Genomic DNA, 21,064 nt, shown 5'->3' with positions numbered 1-21,064 from the left:
GAGCACAAGACCCCAAATAGAATTCCATAATAAATTTGCATTTGTACAGAAAATAGGGAAAGACATCAGGGCAGACCAGCAGTCACTACATAAGATGAAAGAAAACAAATGCTAGAACTAGGGCAGGTAAATTTAAAAAAAAAAAATTTTTTTTTTGAACCTAAAACTTTAAGAATGTGCACAATTTTGGCCTATGTACCCTGGCAATGAACACAGAAATGGACAAGAAAAGGCAGAAATAGTGACTATGAACCAAAGCCTATACACAAACACTTTTAAAACTGGCATATGATGACTACACCTGTGAAGAGCCTTCTTTGGTCAGGCCCAGTGTGGGAACAAGTCATTCACACAGGACGTGTTCATCACACGACCAGCAGTCATTCAAGAAACAAAACTGAAATCCATAGTTCAGATAGGCCAAAGCAGGGGGCAACTCCAGGGCATCCAACATCACGGAGCCTCTAGGCCATCTACTGGAAAGAGAGAGGACACCAAAGTGACATACCTGTCTTCAAACAGAGCTCATCAAAATCATGACAGCAACTGCTGTAACTCTTACACAAGTTGTCACACCGACAATCAGGAGGTCCAACCTCTTGAAGTTCAAAACATCTTCCCTTGCAAGATCCAGAGGTGTTGGTCCAAGGGGAGTCCGATAGCACTGCAAGAGGTAAAGGCAATGATTTAGGAAGGGGGTCATGACACTGGAAGAATGGCCCTGGGAAGCCATGCAGGATGGGGCTGTAGTCTGACCCTAGAGGAGAAGTCTGGCCCCATCACCTGCCACCTATGCACCCTGGACACATTGCTGAACTTGCTGTGCCACTGTTTCCTCATCTGTCAAATAAGAGGATCCATAAAAGTAACTCTAGATTGAAATGAAAGTTAAACCACCAAAGGAAAACATTTAGCAGGGTATCAAACACATAGAAAAAGTAAAATCTGTTAGCTATTGGTTTCATTATTATTTATTATTACAAATGTGTCAGGTTACTTCCCCAGTAGAAATAAGAATTTGTTTCCCTATTTAATAATGCATTGCTTTTTTTTTTAAAGAGAGAGAGAGAGAGAGAGAGAGAGAGAGAATTTTTTTAATATTTATTTTTCAGTACTTGGCGGACACAACATCTTTGTATGTGGTGCTGAGGATCAAACCCGGGCCGCACACATTCCAGGCGAGCGCACTACCGTTTGAGCCACACCCCCAGCCCCTGCATTGCTTTTTATAAGAAAAATTAAGCTCAAATGTTCTAAAGACAGTCTGAATATATGTGATGGAATAGAAGAAGACTTTTACTATCTCTTCTAACCAAAAATCTATGTCATAGCCAGTGTTATACAAACACAAACTCCACAATCTCATCTTGTCAAGAACAAACCCTCTTATCATTATACTCATGAGATAAAATTGTAGTCTGAGAAACCTCAAGTCATCTACATTTGGGGAAAAGAAAGAATTCCATGAGATGAAAATTTCACAAATTCATAATTTACAGAAAATGTAAGTTTAAAAATTAAGCGGTAATTTTATTCACTGAAGTACCTAAAAAATAAAACGTCTAGGAACAAATTTAATAACATGTATAGAACCTACATAAGAAACACTTTAAAACTTTACAAAAAGACTTTTCAAAAGGTCTAATTCCATCAAAATTCATACCACCTTAGATGTAAAAATATTATGAAAATATTAATTTTTCCTATATATCCCTAAAGATTCAATGCAATCACAATAAATATATCTACAGTTCTTGAAACTTGAGAGGATAAAAAAGATGTATGTAAAAAGAAATATGTGAAAATAGGAAAACACTAAAAAGGAAAAGTAATTTGGTGACTAGACAGGAAAGTATATTCTGAAGTTAAATAATTAAAATAGCTTGGTACTAGAAAATAAGTACATCAGTGTTATATATGGTCCCAGGAATAGGAACCATACATAAATGCTAAATATATGAGAATATATTGTATAATAAAATGACATTTAAAACCAGAGAAAGAGAAAAGGATTAATCAGTAAGTTGTGACTGGAGAAAAGTAAGCTGGACCCTCACCCCAGTTAATAAGATAACTAATTTATGGTGAATGTAAAATATAAACTGATAACTGTTTCTAAGAATGCAAAGTTTTGTAAAATAGAATACAATTTAGAAACATCTATCAACATTTTAAAACGTGCATGACTCTTCCGGAATTTCATTACTAGTAGTTTACCTCTCATATATAATTGCGAAAGTTCTCCAAAATACATGCACACACATGAAAAAAATGACCATTATTCACTGCTTTTTTTTTTTTTCAAAGGGTAGAAGGAAGGGTTCCTGAAGTCAACCAAAGGTACTTTATCCATCAAGAAAGAAAAAATCCCTACATTTATAAGTGGAATGTTGCTTACCCTTAGAAGAGTGAGTCAGATCTGTATAGGCTAATGAAAAATCCACAAAACATATAAACAATTTTTTTTTTTAAAGAACAAAGTACCAGTAAATGGATGGAACTGGAGATGATCATGCTAAGTGAAATAAGCCAACCCCCTCCCCCAAAACAAAGGTCAAATGTTCTCTCTGATATGTGGATGCTAACACACAACAAGGGGTGGGGGTAGGAGAATAGAAGTTCATTGGAATAGAAAAGGGGAATGAAGGGAAGGGAGGGGGATGGGAATAGGAAAGACAGAATGAATTACACCCAACTTTCCTATGGTCCTTTATAAATACACAACCAGTGACACTCCACATCATGTACAACCACAAGAGTGGGATCCTAATTAGAATAAGTTATACTCCATGTGTGTATAATATGTCAAAATATATTGTATCCTTGTGTATATCTGAAAAGAACAAATAAAAAAGGACAAAGTAGCCGGGCAAGGTGGCACACGCCTGTAATCCCAGTGGCTCAGGAGGCTGAGGAAGAAGGATCTTGAATTCAAAGCCAGCCTCAGCAAAAGCAAGGTGCTTATGCAACTCAGTGAGACCATGTCTCTTAAAAAAAAAAAGAAAAGAAAGAAAGAAAATACAATCTAGGGCTGGGGATGTGGCTCAGAGTTCTAGTGCCCCTGAGTGCAATCCCCATTACCAAAAAAAAAAAAAGAACAAAGTACTTAATAGTGTTACAGTATTAAGGATTATGTATTAAATTTTGTGCTAAAAAAGAGAGATAAAGAGAGCATTAAGGACAAGAGATAAGGATGGAAATAACAGAGTCAGAGGTGCAGAGGGGAGACAGAGACAGAGAGGGAGGGAAAGACTGAGAGTAAAGGGGTTAAGAAAATGTGCAGGTGTGAATTAACCTTTTTCTTCCCTGTAAGAAACTGTTTACAGGAATTATATTTCTGAAAAATGAGAAAATTAATTTCTATAATTTGAAATTACTGGCGTTTTACAAATTTGTGGGTAGTTCTCTGGATTTTTTTTTAATCGCTTGATTACTTTCTTCTATATATCACATATGTATATATGCATGTGTGTGTATAAAACATGTCATACAATATATAGTACATGTAAATACATTAACAAGTATTATTTATAACATGCTATTTGTAATTTTATTTCCATGTTTATGAATTTCATATTTTTAATAATCCACATGTATCACTTTTAAAAATCAAGAAAAAGTGAAAAACAGGAGAAAAGATGTTAAGTGACATTTCCCAGTTCATCCACACCATGTATTTGAACATCCTGCTCATCCTTTGTCTTCTTTATAATCAGCATCACCCAATGCTAACCTTTATGTCATCAGATCAGTTGAACTAAAGCAAACAGATTCACTAGACCATGAAATGTGAAATGCTTTCGCATGGTTGATTCTGTGATGTTGAAATACATACAAACCACATCAGTTCAGTTTAGGAAATAATGTCAGTTTCCACTGCAGTGCCTTACCTCTGGTCTAAAAACCACATTTTTTCTATTGACTTTGGCTAACCTAAGAACAGTGTATGCTGAACCACAGGAAACCATGGTAAGGAGAAGGAATTGAAAAGGGGGCGAAAAAAAAGATGGTCCTATAGTAAAAATAAAGATAAGGAAAAACTTATAGTTGAATATTCCTTTTTTAAGGCTCGTGGTTAGATAGAATCACTGCATTAGCAGCTAATAAATGGTGAGCAGTTCTCACTCCAATGAGCTGCATACAGAAGCCTGCTCAGCTCTGCTGAGAGAGGAGGAGGCCTACAGGCAATGTCATTCACAGGTGTTTTTTGTTTGTTTTTGTTTTTGTTTTTTTACCTGCCTTGTCTCCTTTAGGGGTCCCAGAAAGCATTTGAAATTTTCCTGCACTTATGCCCGGCATATTCTTTTTATCTTAATCTATTCCCTATATCTTTTTTACTTTCAAAATATCCATATAGGCTAGGAGTAGTGGTGCAAACCTGTAATCCCAGCAGCTCAGGGGGCCTAGACAGGAGTATCATAAGTTCAAAGCCAGCCTCAGCAATTTAGCAAGGCCCTAAGCAACTTAGCAAAACCATGTCTCTAAATATAATATCTTAAAAAGGACTTGGGATGTGGCTCAATAACTAAGCACCCCTAGGTTCAATCCCTAGTACAAACAAAAAAACAAAATCTGTTGCAAATGCTTCATCATTTTGTGCTCTTTTTTCATGCCTAGTACCAAAATGATTTTTACTAGTAATCATTCTTTCACTTTGTGCCTTGCTTTGTTTTTCAATGTAATTGACTCTCACTCAAGGGTTGACCCTTATCACAGCCCTCCTGACCAAGCTTTAGACTGAAGACAGCTTTGTTAGAGCTGCATTTACATTCATAAAGCAAAGATACATCTCATAAAAAATACTCTACCCAAGATTGTGTTATCGACAGCTTCAAACAGGAGTGAATTCCTGAGCCTGTGTAGATTAGGGGATATCTATGCCCAAATTCACTCTGGGCTAACAGGAATCACAGGGGCAGAAAAATGCAAAGATAGTTTGAGTCATACAAAGCCTCTTCTAACCCTAAGAAATTTGAGCTGCCATTGCTTTTTCAGTAAAGGAGAACAGAGAGTAGGAGAATGTTGGCTTTGCCAGTCCAGGTCCTGATGCATCTTGGCTACCTGTTTCACGACAAGTTTTGGGTCCTAGTCATTTTCTAGGAATTCTGTATCTCATCCTCTTCATTCTACCTTGCTTTTATTTATTTATTTATTTATTTGTGTGTTTGTTTGTTTGTTTGTTGAATTCCTGGCCCAGGATCCATGTCTTTCTTCCTACACCAGAGAACAGGTTTTGGGGACTTTTCTTTTTATTGTGCCCGATTCAACACCAAATGTGGAAAGATCAGTTGATTATACATCTCAGTTTTAAATTCCAAGCCCCCCTTTACTTGACCTAAATCAAGAGAACATGGACCTGAGCACCTTAGTTCTTTAGCTCAATTAAAGAATGGCAAAAAAAAAAAAAAAAAAAAAAAAAAACACAAGGAACCATAAACTTGTGGCCTCCCAGGATTTTCCTGAGATCCCCACAAAAGCTTGAAACTAAAAAAGAAGACAAACTCTAAAGAGCAAGCAAACAAAAAGTACTCAGAAGTATTAAGTTAGAAATACGTAGTAAGTGTGATAGGGCCTTCAAATTAGATCTTAGGAGGCACTTGCCAATATTTTTGTGTAATTCAAATTACATTGCTGCCTTTAAAATCATATATTTAAATGATGTTATTTTACTTCGATGATAAAGTCAGTCCTAGAATCATGAGTAACAAATGTTATAGAACCTTACAAATATATTTTGTTATTTTTTCAAAAGGACATTGGATTTTAAAATTAAATATACACATGATATGCATACCAACAGTGCCATACACTCCTTATTTTTCACAGAAGTATAATTTCATGACTTAAAGAAATACCAATATAAATCATAATTTATTATTTCATTCAAAAACCTTTTTTTTTTTTTTAGAATATCCCATCTCACTGTACACATACACAGAGAGGATTGGAGAATTCCGGTGTCATTTATTCCATAGATATACAGAAAAAAATAATGAAAATGTATACCTCTTGGGAAAAAGCGTAATTGATGAGAAGAGTTGTGATCAAAATATAAATCCATCCCGGGCACCCCATCATATTTCCCTCGAAATTCTCCCACACAGGAAAATTTTCAAATTTGGGTAATGACCAATAAGGGAGAGAGTCTTTAAATTGAAAACATGAAGCCCAGCCCAAAGTTGGAAGGTTTTTTTTTCTTTCAAACTTCTTCCAACAGGCTGCTCCTGTTTTCAGAGTTTGGGACATTGCTCCCTATCTGTCCCTCCCATTCATTCTGGTTCTCAGCCCAGGTGTTTCCTGAAAGTGAGAAGAAAGCCCTGAATTGGATTTCAAGTTGTGGTTGTGCCTTTTCTCATAAGCATTAAAACAGAAAGGGTTCCCCTGGGTTGCCCTGTTTGAAGTAAACCCAGTGAAACCCCAAGGGCAGCATGGATGCCACTCAAGATTCCACTCAACTCTAGAATTTAATACTGTCTTATGCCTCTTCTGGAGTATCTGATTCATCTTTTTAGGTGATACTTTCTTGTTCTGAAGTTGCTTTTATTTTTCTGATGGTTCTGACTTCACCCTTTAGCAAGCAGCTCTATATACAGGCCTGCTCTCCACCTCTCTGCTTCCTAACATCACTTTCTATAAATACCCACTCATGGGCATCACTGTTTCCTCATCTTCAGAGCTGCTAGGCCAGATTTCATAAGGTTTTTTTTTTCTTTTTTTTTTTTTTAATATAAATAGGTCCACCTGGAATAATATAAATAGGTGTTTTCAAACACCTGTACTTTCAAAGAATTTATCAATAAAATGTCCTCCTATGGAAGGCCTCACAAACTACAAGAAAATAGATTTCTTTGTGATTTAAATCAAAAGTTAAAAACTTAATTAAATGTCTAACCTATTCAGAAAGCCTTAAAGATAAGGACTAGCATGAATCTGAATGATTTGCAAATCTGCTAGCCAACAATGAAACACTGTCACCTTAAATCATGGTTTTATTAGCCCTAGGAATACATGTAGAAACTGGCCTTACAAGTGAAGATAAATTCAATGTATCATCCTATTTTAATAAGACTTCTAAAATTTTCAATAGAAAATGATCCTTCTCATCCCTAATACCATTTCTATTTTCTCTGTGATTCACAAAAAAAAGTTTTTACTCATAAAATTATTTATGATACTTTACATTTCATATTTATCCACAAATTTCAGTTGTACATTTTGAAAGTTTCTTGTTAAACCAATGAAAAGGATAATAAATTGGAATGAGCTTTCAGGTTTCTATTAGCTCATGAGCTCACAAGTTTCCTTTTGTCTTTCAAGTATTAAGTTGCATATATTTCAAATATACAGGTGGATATTCCATTTCCACCTGGGAACTAAAAGAATATGTATGTCATAAGCTTCAATAAAGTAGACTCCCCCGTACCATCATAATCCCACACACATACAGGTGTACATGAGAACATGAACACCTGTGCACACATAAATTCTCTTGCAGTCTTTTTAAAACCAAATTAAGGGATCTGCATTAGATGTTCAGGACAAAGATGTCAAATTGGATTGCAGTTGTTACTCACATTTTCTTTGAAAATTGATACCTGCCATCTTGCTTACCTGAGGGCCCTTTATGTTTACTCAAAAGAATTATAATTTGCTCTGCTCATTTTATACCTTCTAATAAGTCTTTATGTGTCTGGTAAAATAAATCTTATTCCACCCTTACTTCCAATAGATCACTAGTTCCTAACAATAAATCCAGCTAACAAGTATGCTAGTTAATTAATTATAAGTTTGTTTACTCTGCCACAACCTTGAAACCAATGCCTCAGTCCATAGTACAACAGTAAGGATCTACATGTGTGTAGAACATTCTCCACTGTTGCTGCATAAAAAACAAGAGGCTGCATGCTTTTGAACAGTGGATCTTGCTTTAATCAGTCCAGAGCTGGCCATATATGAATACCCTTTGTGTTCCTTGTGTTTGTTAAAAAAAAAAAAAAAAAAAAAAAACTTGAAGCACTAAGCTTTGTAGGATTTCTTTGGAATCCAAAAGGATTTTTTGAAAATGGGAAAGCAGGAGTACTTTCCCTCCTGGTGTCTTATCTTAATCCACATATAAAATTTACCCAGTGTTTTCTAATGTGAAGGCTTTACTAACAGAATGATCAATCACATATATCATTTGAAAAATGTCCCTTCTAGGCACAAATGGCATTTAAAAAGACATAAAAACTCTGCACTATGCTTTCACCCAGTTTCCAAAGTACATCTTTGGTCGTTTCTCTGGAGGAATCAACCACAGCACCTAAACAGTAAGTAAGCTACATCAGAAGAAAAATTAAAAATAAAAAGTGTGCAGACATAACAAAACACTTCAACTCAGACTTAAATTGTATTGTACCCTAAGACAAAGCTTCTCACTCATAGGTGGAAGTTTAACTAATAAATTATTTTAGATGCTATCATAAAGCCTGAAACAATCAGTAATTTAAATTATTTAATAATCAAATGTTTTGTAATGTATTTAAAATTATATAATTTATAGATTATAATGTAGACCATACTACTTTTTCCAAAAGTAACATGGATTTGTTAGTTCTTTTAGTTGTTTCTTATAACATTTGGAAATAATTTAACATATACAAAGTATTTTTGAAGATTACTAAAGCCGACCTACGTTTTCCACATTTTCTAGTGGAGAACACTCAAGCCTAAGGGACAAGAAAGCAAGATGGAAATCAGGATTTTTTTTTTTTAATCCAGAAAGAAATTAGAGATCACCCAGGTCAGCTTCTCAGTGGGCAGCTAGGGAAGAGACTTCACACATGATTTGCCCAAGACCTCACTGCCTACTATATGAACAGAGAGTATCAGCCTAAGACTTTTAAGACTATCTCCCAAAAGAGTCAACTTCAAAAATAATGGATATCTTGATTTTATACATGTATTAAGGAACCAGCATTTAATTTCTCAATATCAGTTTTAACCAAAAGTAATATATGAAGAGGAAACAACAGCAAGAAAGTCCCATTTTGAATGCATTGGAAAGAACCAGCTGTTTGCTGTCAAGTTGCAAGCTGGTCCACGTGACCTTACTAGGAGTTGGATCCCCCTGGCTGTTAGTGGCACTGGAAGAGGCCTTTGAAGAGAGCATTTGCTACCAATAAAAAACAGCATTCTCTTCTAGCCCAGAGACCCTTCACCTCCCTCCCCAACAGAAGACAGCTCCTTCTGTCCATTTGGCTTCCTGGGGCTGCAATTTTTATGATCTATTTTCTCAGTCTTGGCCCAAACCACACCCCACTTCAATTCACTAACCCACTGCTAATATTATTCTTTCAACCTTCTGGCATGACTCAAAAGCAACTTACTTGATGTAAGGAAGATTTAGTATTCCATCAAGGCATGTATCACAACTTGATTAATAATAAAGTTCATGCTGGCTAAACAGAGAGAGGTGAGAATCTTTCACTGTGGTCAGATCAAGAAATACAGAGAAACACAAAATTTACAGAAAGACAGACAAACACTCTGGGATCTCAGAAAAAGTCAAGAAAATATTGCCCCCTAGAGTACCCATGACTTCAAATGTAATTTTTATTTCTAAAACTATCAGCGGCTCCAATTTCCAGGAAATTAACCAACTCATTGCTTAAGACCTGGTCAGTTAAGCCCCCTCCGGCTGCACAAGGAGCTCCTTCATGAGAATTCCCACTCCGCTGATGGTTCAGCATATTGTAAAAGGAAACTCTTTCACTTTGGTTCGATTAGCTAAGTCAGGGTACACTTTTAAAACTCACCTTTCCTTATGCAAAAGAAAAAACACAATGAGAAAAATCCATCCCATAAGCTCTTTGAAGTACCTCCTCTGTCTTATGTTTTTCCTGTTTGGGGTAAATCTTGATCTTAAAAATTTTAAATCTCTAGAGTTTCATAGAGACAGATCACTGCCTTTTTTACTTTCACTCCTCTTTTTCCTGGATCAGAATTATCTGGTAGCAAACACTCTATTTTACATCGCATGACAACAAATTGCATTTGTATATCTCCAGTCCTAACCCAACACCTGTTCTCTCACCACATCTGCTTTTGCCTTGGCTATGAAAAAATGTTTTAATTTTATCTCAACATTTATAAATTTCAAAGTACACAGACTTAAGGGTACAGTTGTTATGAAGCCCCCATCAATGTGCTCTCAATAAAACCACATTTTTTTTTCACCTGAATTTATATCTACCGCTGGTTTCATCCCAGAGGAATCTAGGACTAAATTAGTTATCCTGCAAGATTACCTTAAAGATGGATTTCTTAAGGACTTTATGTTGATAACTAGTGAATAATATTTTTAAAAGAACTGAAATGCAAATAGTTGTTACTCTTACCTGTCAGAGGGCCTTCATCCCATCCTTCTGCCCTCTTAATTCGACTTGCCGTGAATCCACAGCAGATATTGACACCAACAGCAAAAGTGAACAAGGATATTACCTAAAGAGATAGAGAGACTGAGTTGTCAAAGACAGCTAGACAGGTCTAAATCCAATTACATGAAGCAATTCCAGTCCCTGCAACATCCCCAATCCTACAACTTCCAAAATGCATCCTAAGGTGCTGTCTCAATCTGAACAACAAACAGAAACACTCAGATTCAAAAGGAACTGGTTCTGAGGAGCAAGCCTTTTCCCCAGCGGTTCCATCCTTCTCCTACCTGGTAAGACTGGAAGGAGCCTCTTCTTGCCATGTCAGGATTCTTGGAAAGCTTTCTGCAGCGTGTTCTCTGCCTACATGGAATGCCCTGCTCCGGGGCTCCGCGTTCAGTCTATTAACTACAAGCAATCCCACCTGGGAAGTTGACAGGCTCATCTGATTTGTCCAGAGCTTGATTTCATCACGGTTTGTTCAAATTGCAGCTCTGAGCACAAGAGGCTTAAAGCATCATCCTCCTTGTCCCCACCCCCTTATCGGTCCCTCCCCTAACACAAACCCTTTCATGTGGTATCCTCTGGCAACGTGAAGATTTCTTATGTAGCTGTGGCCAATAACAGCGCACGTTCGTTTTCCTTCCCTCACAAAAACATGGTTTGTCAAAAAGAAACCAAATGTATTTCATCCGATAAAAATGAAACAGAGCCGCACAGAGCTTTCTACCAGCTTCAAGCTTTTAAGGTTTACAATGTAGTTATTCAGTGTCGTCAACCCCGGCTTTATTTTTCTTTTCTTTCCTTTTTTTTTTTTTTTTTTTTTTTAGAAGGAAAGTTTTACCATTTGTAAGCATAATAACTCTCCCTGTCTTTTCCATTTATTTATTTGCTGGCAGTTTGAAAGACCCTGTCCCTATTACGACGTTCTCTGCTACTTCTGATGACTCTGATATTTCTCAGGATGAAATCTCCCGAAATTGCAACTCGCACAAGAGACAGCATTCTTTTCCCCCATGTCATTGTTATATTTTAGAGAAGTAACTTTTATCAAAATACTGAGAATGCCAGCTAAGCAGCGTGCAGTCCTCCTGCCCAGTGAGGAAAGACAAAATAACTCCAGGCTCTGGCCATTCCTGCCAAAAGTCAGCTGGCTTTGAGGCATTTGGGAGGTAAGGAGCAGATAGAAGAGGTGGAGAGGAAAGGGAGGGTAAGCTTTATTAGCAAGTGAATTGAGGATGGAAATCTCAATGGCAGCAAGAATTTAGATTTCAAGAATTGTTTTTCTAGTTATTTTTCTCTTCAGTTATCATCTAGCTCCCATCTAGGACACTCTAGTGTCCTCTGAGGCTCTTGTGAGTGTAAAAGTTCCTTTACTGAGCACTTTGGAAATCACAGCACATTTACAGGAGAAATTGAGGCCTCTAAATCTGAAAGTTGTTTAAATATTGTGTGCCTTTAAGATTCAAATGAGGGGAGGTTTGTTTGTGCCTTTTCCGGCCAGGCCCAGGGACTGTCTTTTCTAGCACAGTGCATATGCGCATACGTAAACAAACAGGGACTCACAGCTCAACCAATTACTAACGGAGCAGAGCCTCTGTGCAAATAAAACATGATAGCACAAAAGCAAGAACTTGTTTATAAGCGGATTGTATAGTAGGCCTGGGTTTCATTATAAATTCTAGAGTTTAGTAACAGCTAATTGAGAATACACTGCCAAACTTTAAGTTGCCTTTCTAGAATTCTTTCAGTTTGCCCTCTTAAAAGAGATGACAGGCTTATGAATTTTTCTATGTAAGTCTCTTGCTTTAGTCTGTCTGCCATACTGAACTGATTTAGAGTTGGGTATTTAGCGAGGCTTATAAAAGATGTTAACCCCATGTAATATTTTTCTACTATTTATGTTAAATTTCAAGATGCAAGCCCGTCATTTTAGGGGGAAACTATCAACCAAAAAGGAGAACATCAAGGCCATCCTGTTATTTCATTGTATGCTACAGTGCTCCCCATGTTCCAAAAATCAAGCACCCTCTACTCTCCAGCCTCTCCAGGCTTCGCCAGAGTCCAACAACTTGAGCCTCTGTCTGACATTTGATTGCAGAAACCCAGCATGGGGACAATGACTCTTGTCCTTGGGGAAAAAAAAAAAAAAACGGAGTTCGGAAGCAGAACATCAGCTATTATTTCATTGCATTTTAGACAGGATGACTAGCCGTATGGGAGAGAAAAGCTGGTAAGTATAAAAGCCAAGTTTAGGCATAGTTGACTTCTGCACACCACTTGGTACCATTTCCAAAAGAAGTGAGCTTAGTCGCTCCTGCTGCTAACTATTCTGCTAAATTCACTTTATCTTCTACCGGGTCGTGGAGCGTCAGGAAATTTTTCACACACATACATCATCACCATCATCATCACCACCTAGGTATTGATAAACAGAACTTTACTAAAAAGATTATCATTATAAATCCACTTCCAGGAAGATGGCCAAAGTCCCTCTGTTGGGCACCAAAACAACAACACAATCCCATTACCCCCTCATTATGCAAAGCTGAGAAAAAAAAAAAAAAAGCCTGGGATTGCAAAGTAAGTTAAGAAATTCCACCAAAATGACTGGAATATAGTTCAAAACCTTCTTTTATAAGAAACCCCAATTAAGAAAGTTCACCTGCTGTGGTGTCTAAGATTTTGGGAGAAATTGACACATGGCTGGCTCAGGAAACAAGAAAGAGTATGCGAGAGACTGAACTTCCAGCTTGGTTTATTCACCTAGCCACCTTTCAGAGAACACTGCCCCCTGGCAGAAGGAAATCTAGAACTCTAAATACATCTTTCATCAGCCTCAGCCCCTAAAAATCACTCCGTGGTTCTCAATCTTTATTAGGCATAATAGCTACCCTGGGGTTTGTTTGAAATGTTGTTTATGCCCTGTTCCCTGAGATTCTGATTCCCTGGTCTGCGGGGTGGGGGAGGAGAAAGGGGTGCTTAGGGGCCAGACAAGAATGGAACAATAGGTTATTCTGATGCAAGTCATACAAGGACTACATTTAGAAAAACAGAACATGAGAATAAATTACTCTGAATTAATTTACTCATGCCCTCATATTGAATTGCTTGGCTTAAGTCATAATGTAATTTTTAATACTTTCACTATTAATTGAACTTTAAGTTTCCATCTCTACAAGACAAGCAAGCTATGGCTGTCCTTCCAGGGGAATCATCTCCAAACTGTAAGCAGCAGATCAGCATTTTATTTACTTTGCTGATGGTACACAGCAGCAGTGTGTATGTTGCTTAATTGCAATACAGTAGTTGCATTTATACAAATGCACAGACTATCTTTTCATGAAATAATTCTATGAATCCTTGTTCCCAAGCCATGATTAAGATAAGAAGGCTTGAGGTGAACAGTGAGATTTGAAAGATATGAAACTGAGTGTTGTTATTCCTGCTTCCCGCAGCAATTATGAAATTGTCATGAAATGATTAAAACTTTATCTACATCCAGTTTCTCATTATGCAGAACTGACATGACTTGACTTGGCTTAACATTATTCCCAGAATAATTATAAGATAATGTGTGATGTTAGACAATTACTAACCACATGATTTTCAGAACTATCATTTTGCAATAACTACAGCATGTACACTTTGGAAGTAATAAAACAGCACCACTGTATATTCTTCCTATTCTATTTTCAAATTCTTTTTTTGATTTTTTTTTAGTTGTAGATGAACACAATATCTTTATTTTGTTAATTCATTTTTATGTGGTGCTGAGGATCGAACCCAGTGTCTCACACGTTCGAGACAAGCGCCACAACCCTAGCCCCTCTATTTTCAAATTCTTTAAGCCTTGTATTTACATTCTGTTGTGGAAGAGCAGTATTAGAAAATTAAGAAAAAAGTTGGACAACAATCATAGCCAAAGGGACATACCAATCTAAATGCAGCTGAAAATTCTGACAGTTAATGGGGGAACAAGCTGGCTCAATTGCTCCCACAATCCAGAACTGCAGATATTTATATAAAGTAGATGCCACTTAAAATGCTAAACCAAAGAAGCAAAGTTTTATGGGTAATGTATGGTCCCTGGGGGTTCTCCAGTGGAGAAATAGCACATGCCTTTTCAAATGTAAACAGGACTTGTTCTATTATTACATAATTGAAAGCTGAAATCAACACTGTCACATCTTACAGTGACTTCAACTTATATTATAAACTCACATGAATTACATTTACTCCCAATGGCAGCTTAGTATGAATCCCTCACTGGAACAATCTCTGCCCTTTATGAATATTCATTCATTCATTGCACAGATATTCATTAGCTCCTACCAGGTACCAAGCACTGTTCTGGGTACTAGCAGTACTACCCAGGGAGCTAAACCAGAGATTGCCCTGCCCTCCACATTAATCACATAGACACAGAAATGAATGTGCAATTGCAACTGTGAAAATGCAGATGTGTGGAGGTAAATGATGCTAGGAGAAACATATTATCCAGATTTGGCCTAATCAAGGAGGTCACAGATGATTTTGTGGGTTAGATGTTAACTGAGCTGTGATTTGAGGGGTGGATGGGAGCAATTAGATTCAGAGAAGAGGAAAGAATTCTAGGCAGAGAGAAGAATGTGCAGACGTTTTGTTTAGGATTGAGGCACAACACCCTCATGAGATAAAAAGACAGCCAGTTTGACTGGTGTAAGAAGAGCAAAAGTGAATGCAGAGTGAAGAGGGACTGGAGAGGGTAGGAGAGACTGGGCACATGGCTTCCCACAGTTCATCTTAGGAATATTGTCCTTATCCTGAAAGAGTGAAAATGCCCTTAGAAGACTTAAGACAGGTGGAGTTTAATCAGATTGTGAAGAATTCATCTCTTTACAGTATAGATATGAATTAGAGGGAATTAAGAATGAGTACAGTGGTCAGTTTGGAAATCATGGCAAGAATTCTGAAAAAAAAGATAATGGCAGTTTGTATCCAAGAGGGTCTGGTGGTGGTGGAGAGGAAGAAAAGCACAAGAGTTAGGGAAAAGATTTGCTAATGACCTGGGTAGAGGAGGCAAGGGGCAGGCCGGTATTAGCATGACTTCTGAGTTAAGAAACACTTAGACATTACAACACTTAAATATATGCTCAGTAAAATCACTTCTTGTGTTTTAATGGGACCATAAGGAAAATATAGAGACATCTGCAAACACCCTAATATTAAAGTTAAAATAAAGGACATAGCTAACAGTTTTAGAACATTTGTCAATCATTTTAAAGATCATCTAAGACAGTTGATTTAAAGTAATGTTATATTTGGCTTTGAACATGAAAAAATACATTTATTCATAAATGAGGTTTTAAAAGAATTTCCCCCAGGAAATAGCTCAGCTTTGTTCCTAACTCTAGCTTATAATAGAACATTTTAAAATGAAAAACTCAATTTAACTATTTCATTCTAGTTACTCCGAAGCCTGCATGCTAAATATCTAAGCAAACAGAGATAGATCCTATCAGTTTGGAGGGATGGGTCACCTGCATGCCCATGAGCCTTAGGAAGGTCTGCATCGTTTGAGTCTACTCTGTAATGTAATTGTGCAATAGATGAGAATGAAAGGTGGGTAGATCACTAGAGATAATTATTATATCACAGGACTGAAGGCACCCATTCTTTCCCTCCAGTCTCATACATTATTGTCACCTCCTCTTGCAGTTGAAGTAATGGAAGTTACTTCTGAAACCTAGGTCTCCTAAGCCAGCCTAGACCACTGTCCACTCGAGCATGATGTCTCTTATGCCACCTGAGGGTCTGAACTCAACAGGTCCAAAATGCTGCTACCTACACAACTAGTTCACCATCCCAACTTCATTTCTTTTGGTGAAAACCTTAAAACCCCTTTTTGTTCTACTATAATCCTCTCTTTCACCTCTTGCTTTTCATCAGATACCATGCTACACATTAGCCTTATTAAATACAACTATCTCCATAATTTATCAGAGCTTGCTGAGTGCTGTCAGTTCCTAAACTATCTTCCCATGTGATGATTTTCTTTCATCCCTATGTCTTCATACTTCTAGACAAAAGTTGAAGGTCCTCTCTGAAGGTTCTTCCTATGTGCGCTCCACCCTCTCTATATACTGCGCCACTGAGTCCTCTATTATTCAACCTGTGATTCATTCCCATTAATTACCCAGGGGGCCCTACACAAAATGCATATCTGATCACTTTCCTCCCCAAATAAAAATCTTTCAGTGGTTCCCCATCATAACAGATCTCAAAGTATGATTTTTGGACCCAGAGGGTCAGAAACACCTAGAAACGTATTAGAAATGCACATTCTTGGAGACTACCGGAGACCAACTGAATCAAAAACTCTGGGGAGTGAAACCCTTGATTAGTGTGGCAAGACGCCCACCAGGTGATTCTGATACAAGTTTGAAAACCACTGACCTCGAGAATAAATACTAAACTGCTTAACAGGGCATGTAAGACCCAGATCCAAAACTAAGCTCTCTGGATTCAAATCCCAGCCCTGCCACTGTTTAACTATGAGACCTTACATGACCTTCCTCAGCAAATTACTTCTCCATCCCAAGACTCAGTTTTCTCATCTGTATCCACCTTGGGAGTCTTAAGACTATTACATGAAAATAATCCATGCAAGTCACCAAGCACAGTGGCTGGCACAGAATAATGCTTGTTAATTGGTGGCTTTCTTAATTAGAGAAACATTTGCTGTTGCTTTTACATTTTCATTCCTCCATACATGTTGGAGCTTAAGCCTAGAATGCCCTCTTCACATAATCTCCCTAGAAAACTCCAACTTATTTGTGAAAATTCAAGTTAGTTCACTGTGATGCCTCCTCTGATTTTGCCTTCCCAGTGCATAGCAATGGGATGCCTTTGTTCTGTTCCTATATTGTCTGTATCCTCTTAGCTTGACTCCTTGTGATCTCTTCCAATGCAGAGACCAGTTATCCCTACATTTCACAGAGCTTTGCAACTTGCCCGGAACATAGCAGGCAGATGATAAATGTTTGCTGAATGAACCACTTGGTACCAAGAACCTTGAATTGCAGTCTTGCTCTGTTACTAACTAGATGTGCTGTATTTCTTCATCTGCAAAACAGGGTTATTGGGCTAACTCAGCAGATTTAAGCCATTTTTTAAACATTTTTTTTTATATAGAAATGAGGCGATTTATTTATTTATTTATTTTAGTTATACATTGGCACAATATCTTTATTTTTGTTTACTAATTTTTATGTGGTGCTAAGGATCGAACCCAGTGCCTCACATTTGTGAGGCAAGTGCTCTGTTACTGAGCCACAACCCCAGCTCACCTTTTAAACATTTAAACTTTGTTTTCAAATAAAACCTTATAGTGAATACTAACATCTAAATTTGGAATTGCTCTTCTTGTAGTTGAGATGAAGACCTAGAATCTCATCTAACCAGCTACCTCTTCCCTATGAACTTTCTCAGAAATGTAGAGATTCAAGGCAAATAATTTGCAAAAACCAAACAAGCAAATATCCATAACTAAGTTAATTCTCATTATTTAATAATGTTACTAATATAATTTTTTCCCTGTGATATTCTGATACTTATACATCAGATTTTTGGGATGTGTGGGATGTACACACACATCCCAAAAATCTGATGCCCAGGCCAGATCTTTCATTGACAATGACAGAGACTCTCACTCTGAGCAGGTCCTTCTGCAAGGAGTCCAAGCTCATTCCTGCGTGCACATTTTTGCTTGTACTGTTTCTCAGCCCTGAGGTCTTTCTCTTCCTGTGGTTTTCCTCCAAATCTTAGTCAGTTTATAATCTTTCTCAAGTCTCAGCAACTTCACAAGTAACCCTTTCACAATTGCAAAGCCCATTGTACTATCTTCATTTCAAGAACTTACAGATTTACTCAAGACATTCGTCTCTCTTCTGTCTAGAGTTCCCTGTTTAGTTTTGTTGTTAGTTTGATCGTTTCTTATTTCAACAATAAAAGCATAAACTCATAGAGAGTAGGAGAAGTAAACAACAAGGTGTAGAGGCTAAGAGTTTGGATTCTGAGATCCAACAGACTTGGTTCTGCTCCTTTTGAACATGAGATTTCACTTAACTTCTCTGAAATAAGGGTTTCTTTTTAAACTGGCTTTTATTACACAGGATTTATATGAAGAACAAGTTATATAACGTATGTTAGGCAAATAGCTCAAAGCTCAAGCCAAAGAAACAAAGTATTAGATATGACTATATATAGGAGGAGAACAAGATCTGCATCATCTTCTATCATGTTCTCAGCATCCTACAAAATGTTGAACATAAAATAGGAGTAACATATGTTCCAGGAAAATCCCTTTGAAAGTACAGATTAGCAAAGTCACACTGACCCTCTTCTTAGACTTGAAAGCCCCCTGAAGGTGAGCTTTAACTCAAGAAATGTGTTGAGCTCAAAACTAACAGGAAGTTTATAATTGCTCTTAGAGTGTTATCATCACATAATTACCAGCACCACGGTATTCTCTCAGGGAGGAAGCAAAACTGTCCTTTCTGTGATTTCCCCTTTCAAACTAACAGCAGTTAGTGATACTGATGCAAATTGGGACAGAAGGGAACATCCTCTTCCTGATCAAAAGCTCCCACTAACAACTCACAGCTGACATCATCAGACCTGACAGAGAAAGACTGAATGCCTTCCCCCTAAGTTCAAAAGCAAGAGAAGGATGTCTGCTCTGGCCATTTCTATTCAACATTGTATGTCTAGCCAGAGCAATCAGGTAAATAAATAAATAAATGGCATCCAGATCAGAACAGAAAGAAAGAAATAAAACTATCTGTATTTACAGGTTATATGATTCTATAAGTGGAAAAACTAATGAATTTACACACATCAAAAAAAAAAAACCACAACAATTGGTATTAAAAAATTAGTTCAGAAAAGTTGCTTGATACAATACAAATATACAAAGTCTATATTGTATTTTAATGCATTACAATGACAATGTAAGGTGAAATTAAGAAAAACAGCACTTACAATAGAATTGAAAAGTCTAAAATACTTAGGAATCAAAGTAACAAAAGAAGTGTGAGATTAATACACCGAAAGCTAAAGAGAATCATTAAAATACATTAAAGAAGACCTAAATAACTGGAAACACATTTACATTCTTGGATTGGAGGGCATTATTGTTAAGATAGCAAGAAAGCAAAAGATGACCTATTGAATGCAAGAAAATATTTTCAAATCATATATGTGATAAGAATCTTGTATCCAGAATATGTAAAGAATATATAAACAACCCCTAAATCCATCTATAAGGAGACATACAATCCAATTATTAAAAACAGTCAAATAATTGGAATAGTCATTTTTCCAAAGAAGATATACAAATGGACCATAAACACATCACTAGTCACTAGGGAAATGCAAATCAAAAAAACTACTAATACAACTTCATACCCACTAGGATGGCTAAATTAAAAAGACAGATAATAACAAGTTCAAGAAATGACATGATGAAAAATAAATAAATACATAGTAATCTTGATGAAGAGAATAAAAGAAGTGATGTAGGAAAATTGAAACTCTCATTCTTTTTTGGTAGGATTGTAAAATGGTGTAGTCACTTTGGAAAACAGTTGGCAGTTCCACGAAATATTAGATATAAGGTTATCTATATTGCCCCCACCTATGAACACACAAGAGAAATTATACATACATGTCCACAATACTTACACACAAATGTTCACAGCCAGAATTATCAATTGATGAATAGAAAAATAAAGAAGTTGTATCCATACAATGGAATATTATTCATAATAAAAGGGATTGAATCCCGATACATGCCACAATGTGAATGAATCATGAAAACACATTAAATGAAGAAAGTGGTTGCAAAAATCACACATTGTATGATTCCATTGGTAAATGCCATTAGGTAAATATGAAACCTCTAGGATAAACAAACTTAAGGAAAGAAAGTAGATTAGCTGTTGGGCAATGGGGGAGTGACTGCCATTAGATGTGAATTTTTGAGTGTTGAAATATTTTAAAATTACATAACTGCAACTTTTGCATGTCTCTAAGAATATATTAAAAACCACTGAAATGTATAGCTCAAGACTAAATTTCATAGTATACAAATTATATCTCAATAAAGCTGATATTTTTTTTTAAAAGAGGTGGGCTGAACAGACACTTCTCAGAAGGTAATATACTATCAATCAACAAATATATGAAATAATGTTAAATATCTCTAGCTATTAGAGAAATGCAAATCAAAACTACTCTAAGATTTCATCTCACTCCAGATAGAATGGCAGCTATTATGAAGACAAACAACAATAAGTGTTGGTGAGGATGTGGGGGGAAAGGCACACTCATACATTATTGGTGGGACGCAAAATGGTGCAGCCAATCTGGAAAGCAGTATGGAGATTCCTTGGAAAACTTGGAATGGAACCACCATTTGACTCAGCCATCCCCCTCCTCGGTCTACACCCACAGGACTTAAAAACAGCATACTACAGGGACACAGCCACATCAATGTTTATTTCAGCACAATTCACAATAGCTAAACTGTGAAACCAAACTAGATGCTCATCCGTAGATGAATGGATAAAGAAAATCTGGTATATATACACAATGGAATATTACTCAGC

The 21,064-nt window shown here is 36.8% G+C and overlaps 1 protein-coding gene across 13 annotated transcripts in view; it reads right to left on the bottom strand.

Moving 5' to 3' along the window:
• Positions 1 to 21,064, bottom strand: part of Enpp2 (ectonucleotide pyrophosphatase/phosphodiesterase 2) — a 105,703-nt gene that overhangs the window by 63,888 nt on the left and 20,751 nt on the right. For 8 of the 13 annotated variants that reach the window (XM_078016746.1, XM_078016748.1, XM_078016749.1 and 5 more), the window contains exons 2-3: positions 10,380 to 10,482; positions 509 to 664 (exon numbers count right to left, since the gene is read on the bottom strand). In XM_078016746.1, the coding sequence (XP_077872872.1) occupies positions 509 to 664; positions 10,380 to 10,482 (259 nt within the window). Of the gene's footprint in view, positions 1 to 508; positions 665 to 10,379; positions 10,483 to 10,702; positions 10,924 to 21,064 lie in introns of those variants that run through there. The other 5 variants (XM_005316205.5, XM_005316207.5, XM_013356853.4 and 2 more) reach the window with 2 other exon arrangements.

This window comes from Ictidomys tridecemlineatus, chromosome 7 (assembly GCF_052094955.1).
Source record: "Ictidomys tridecemlineatus isolate mIctTri1 chromosome 7, mIctTri1.hap1, whole genome shotgun sequence".
Lineage (NCBI taxonomy): Eukaryota > Metazoa > Chordata > Mammalia > Rodentia > Sciuridae > Ictidomys > Ictidomys tridecemlineatus.
Note: the sequence above shows the minus strand (reverse complement) of the source record. Positions and strands in the feature narration are given on the sequence as shown.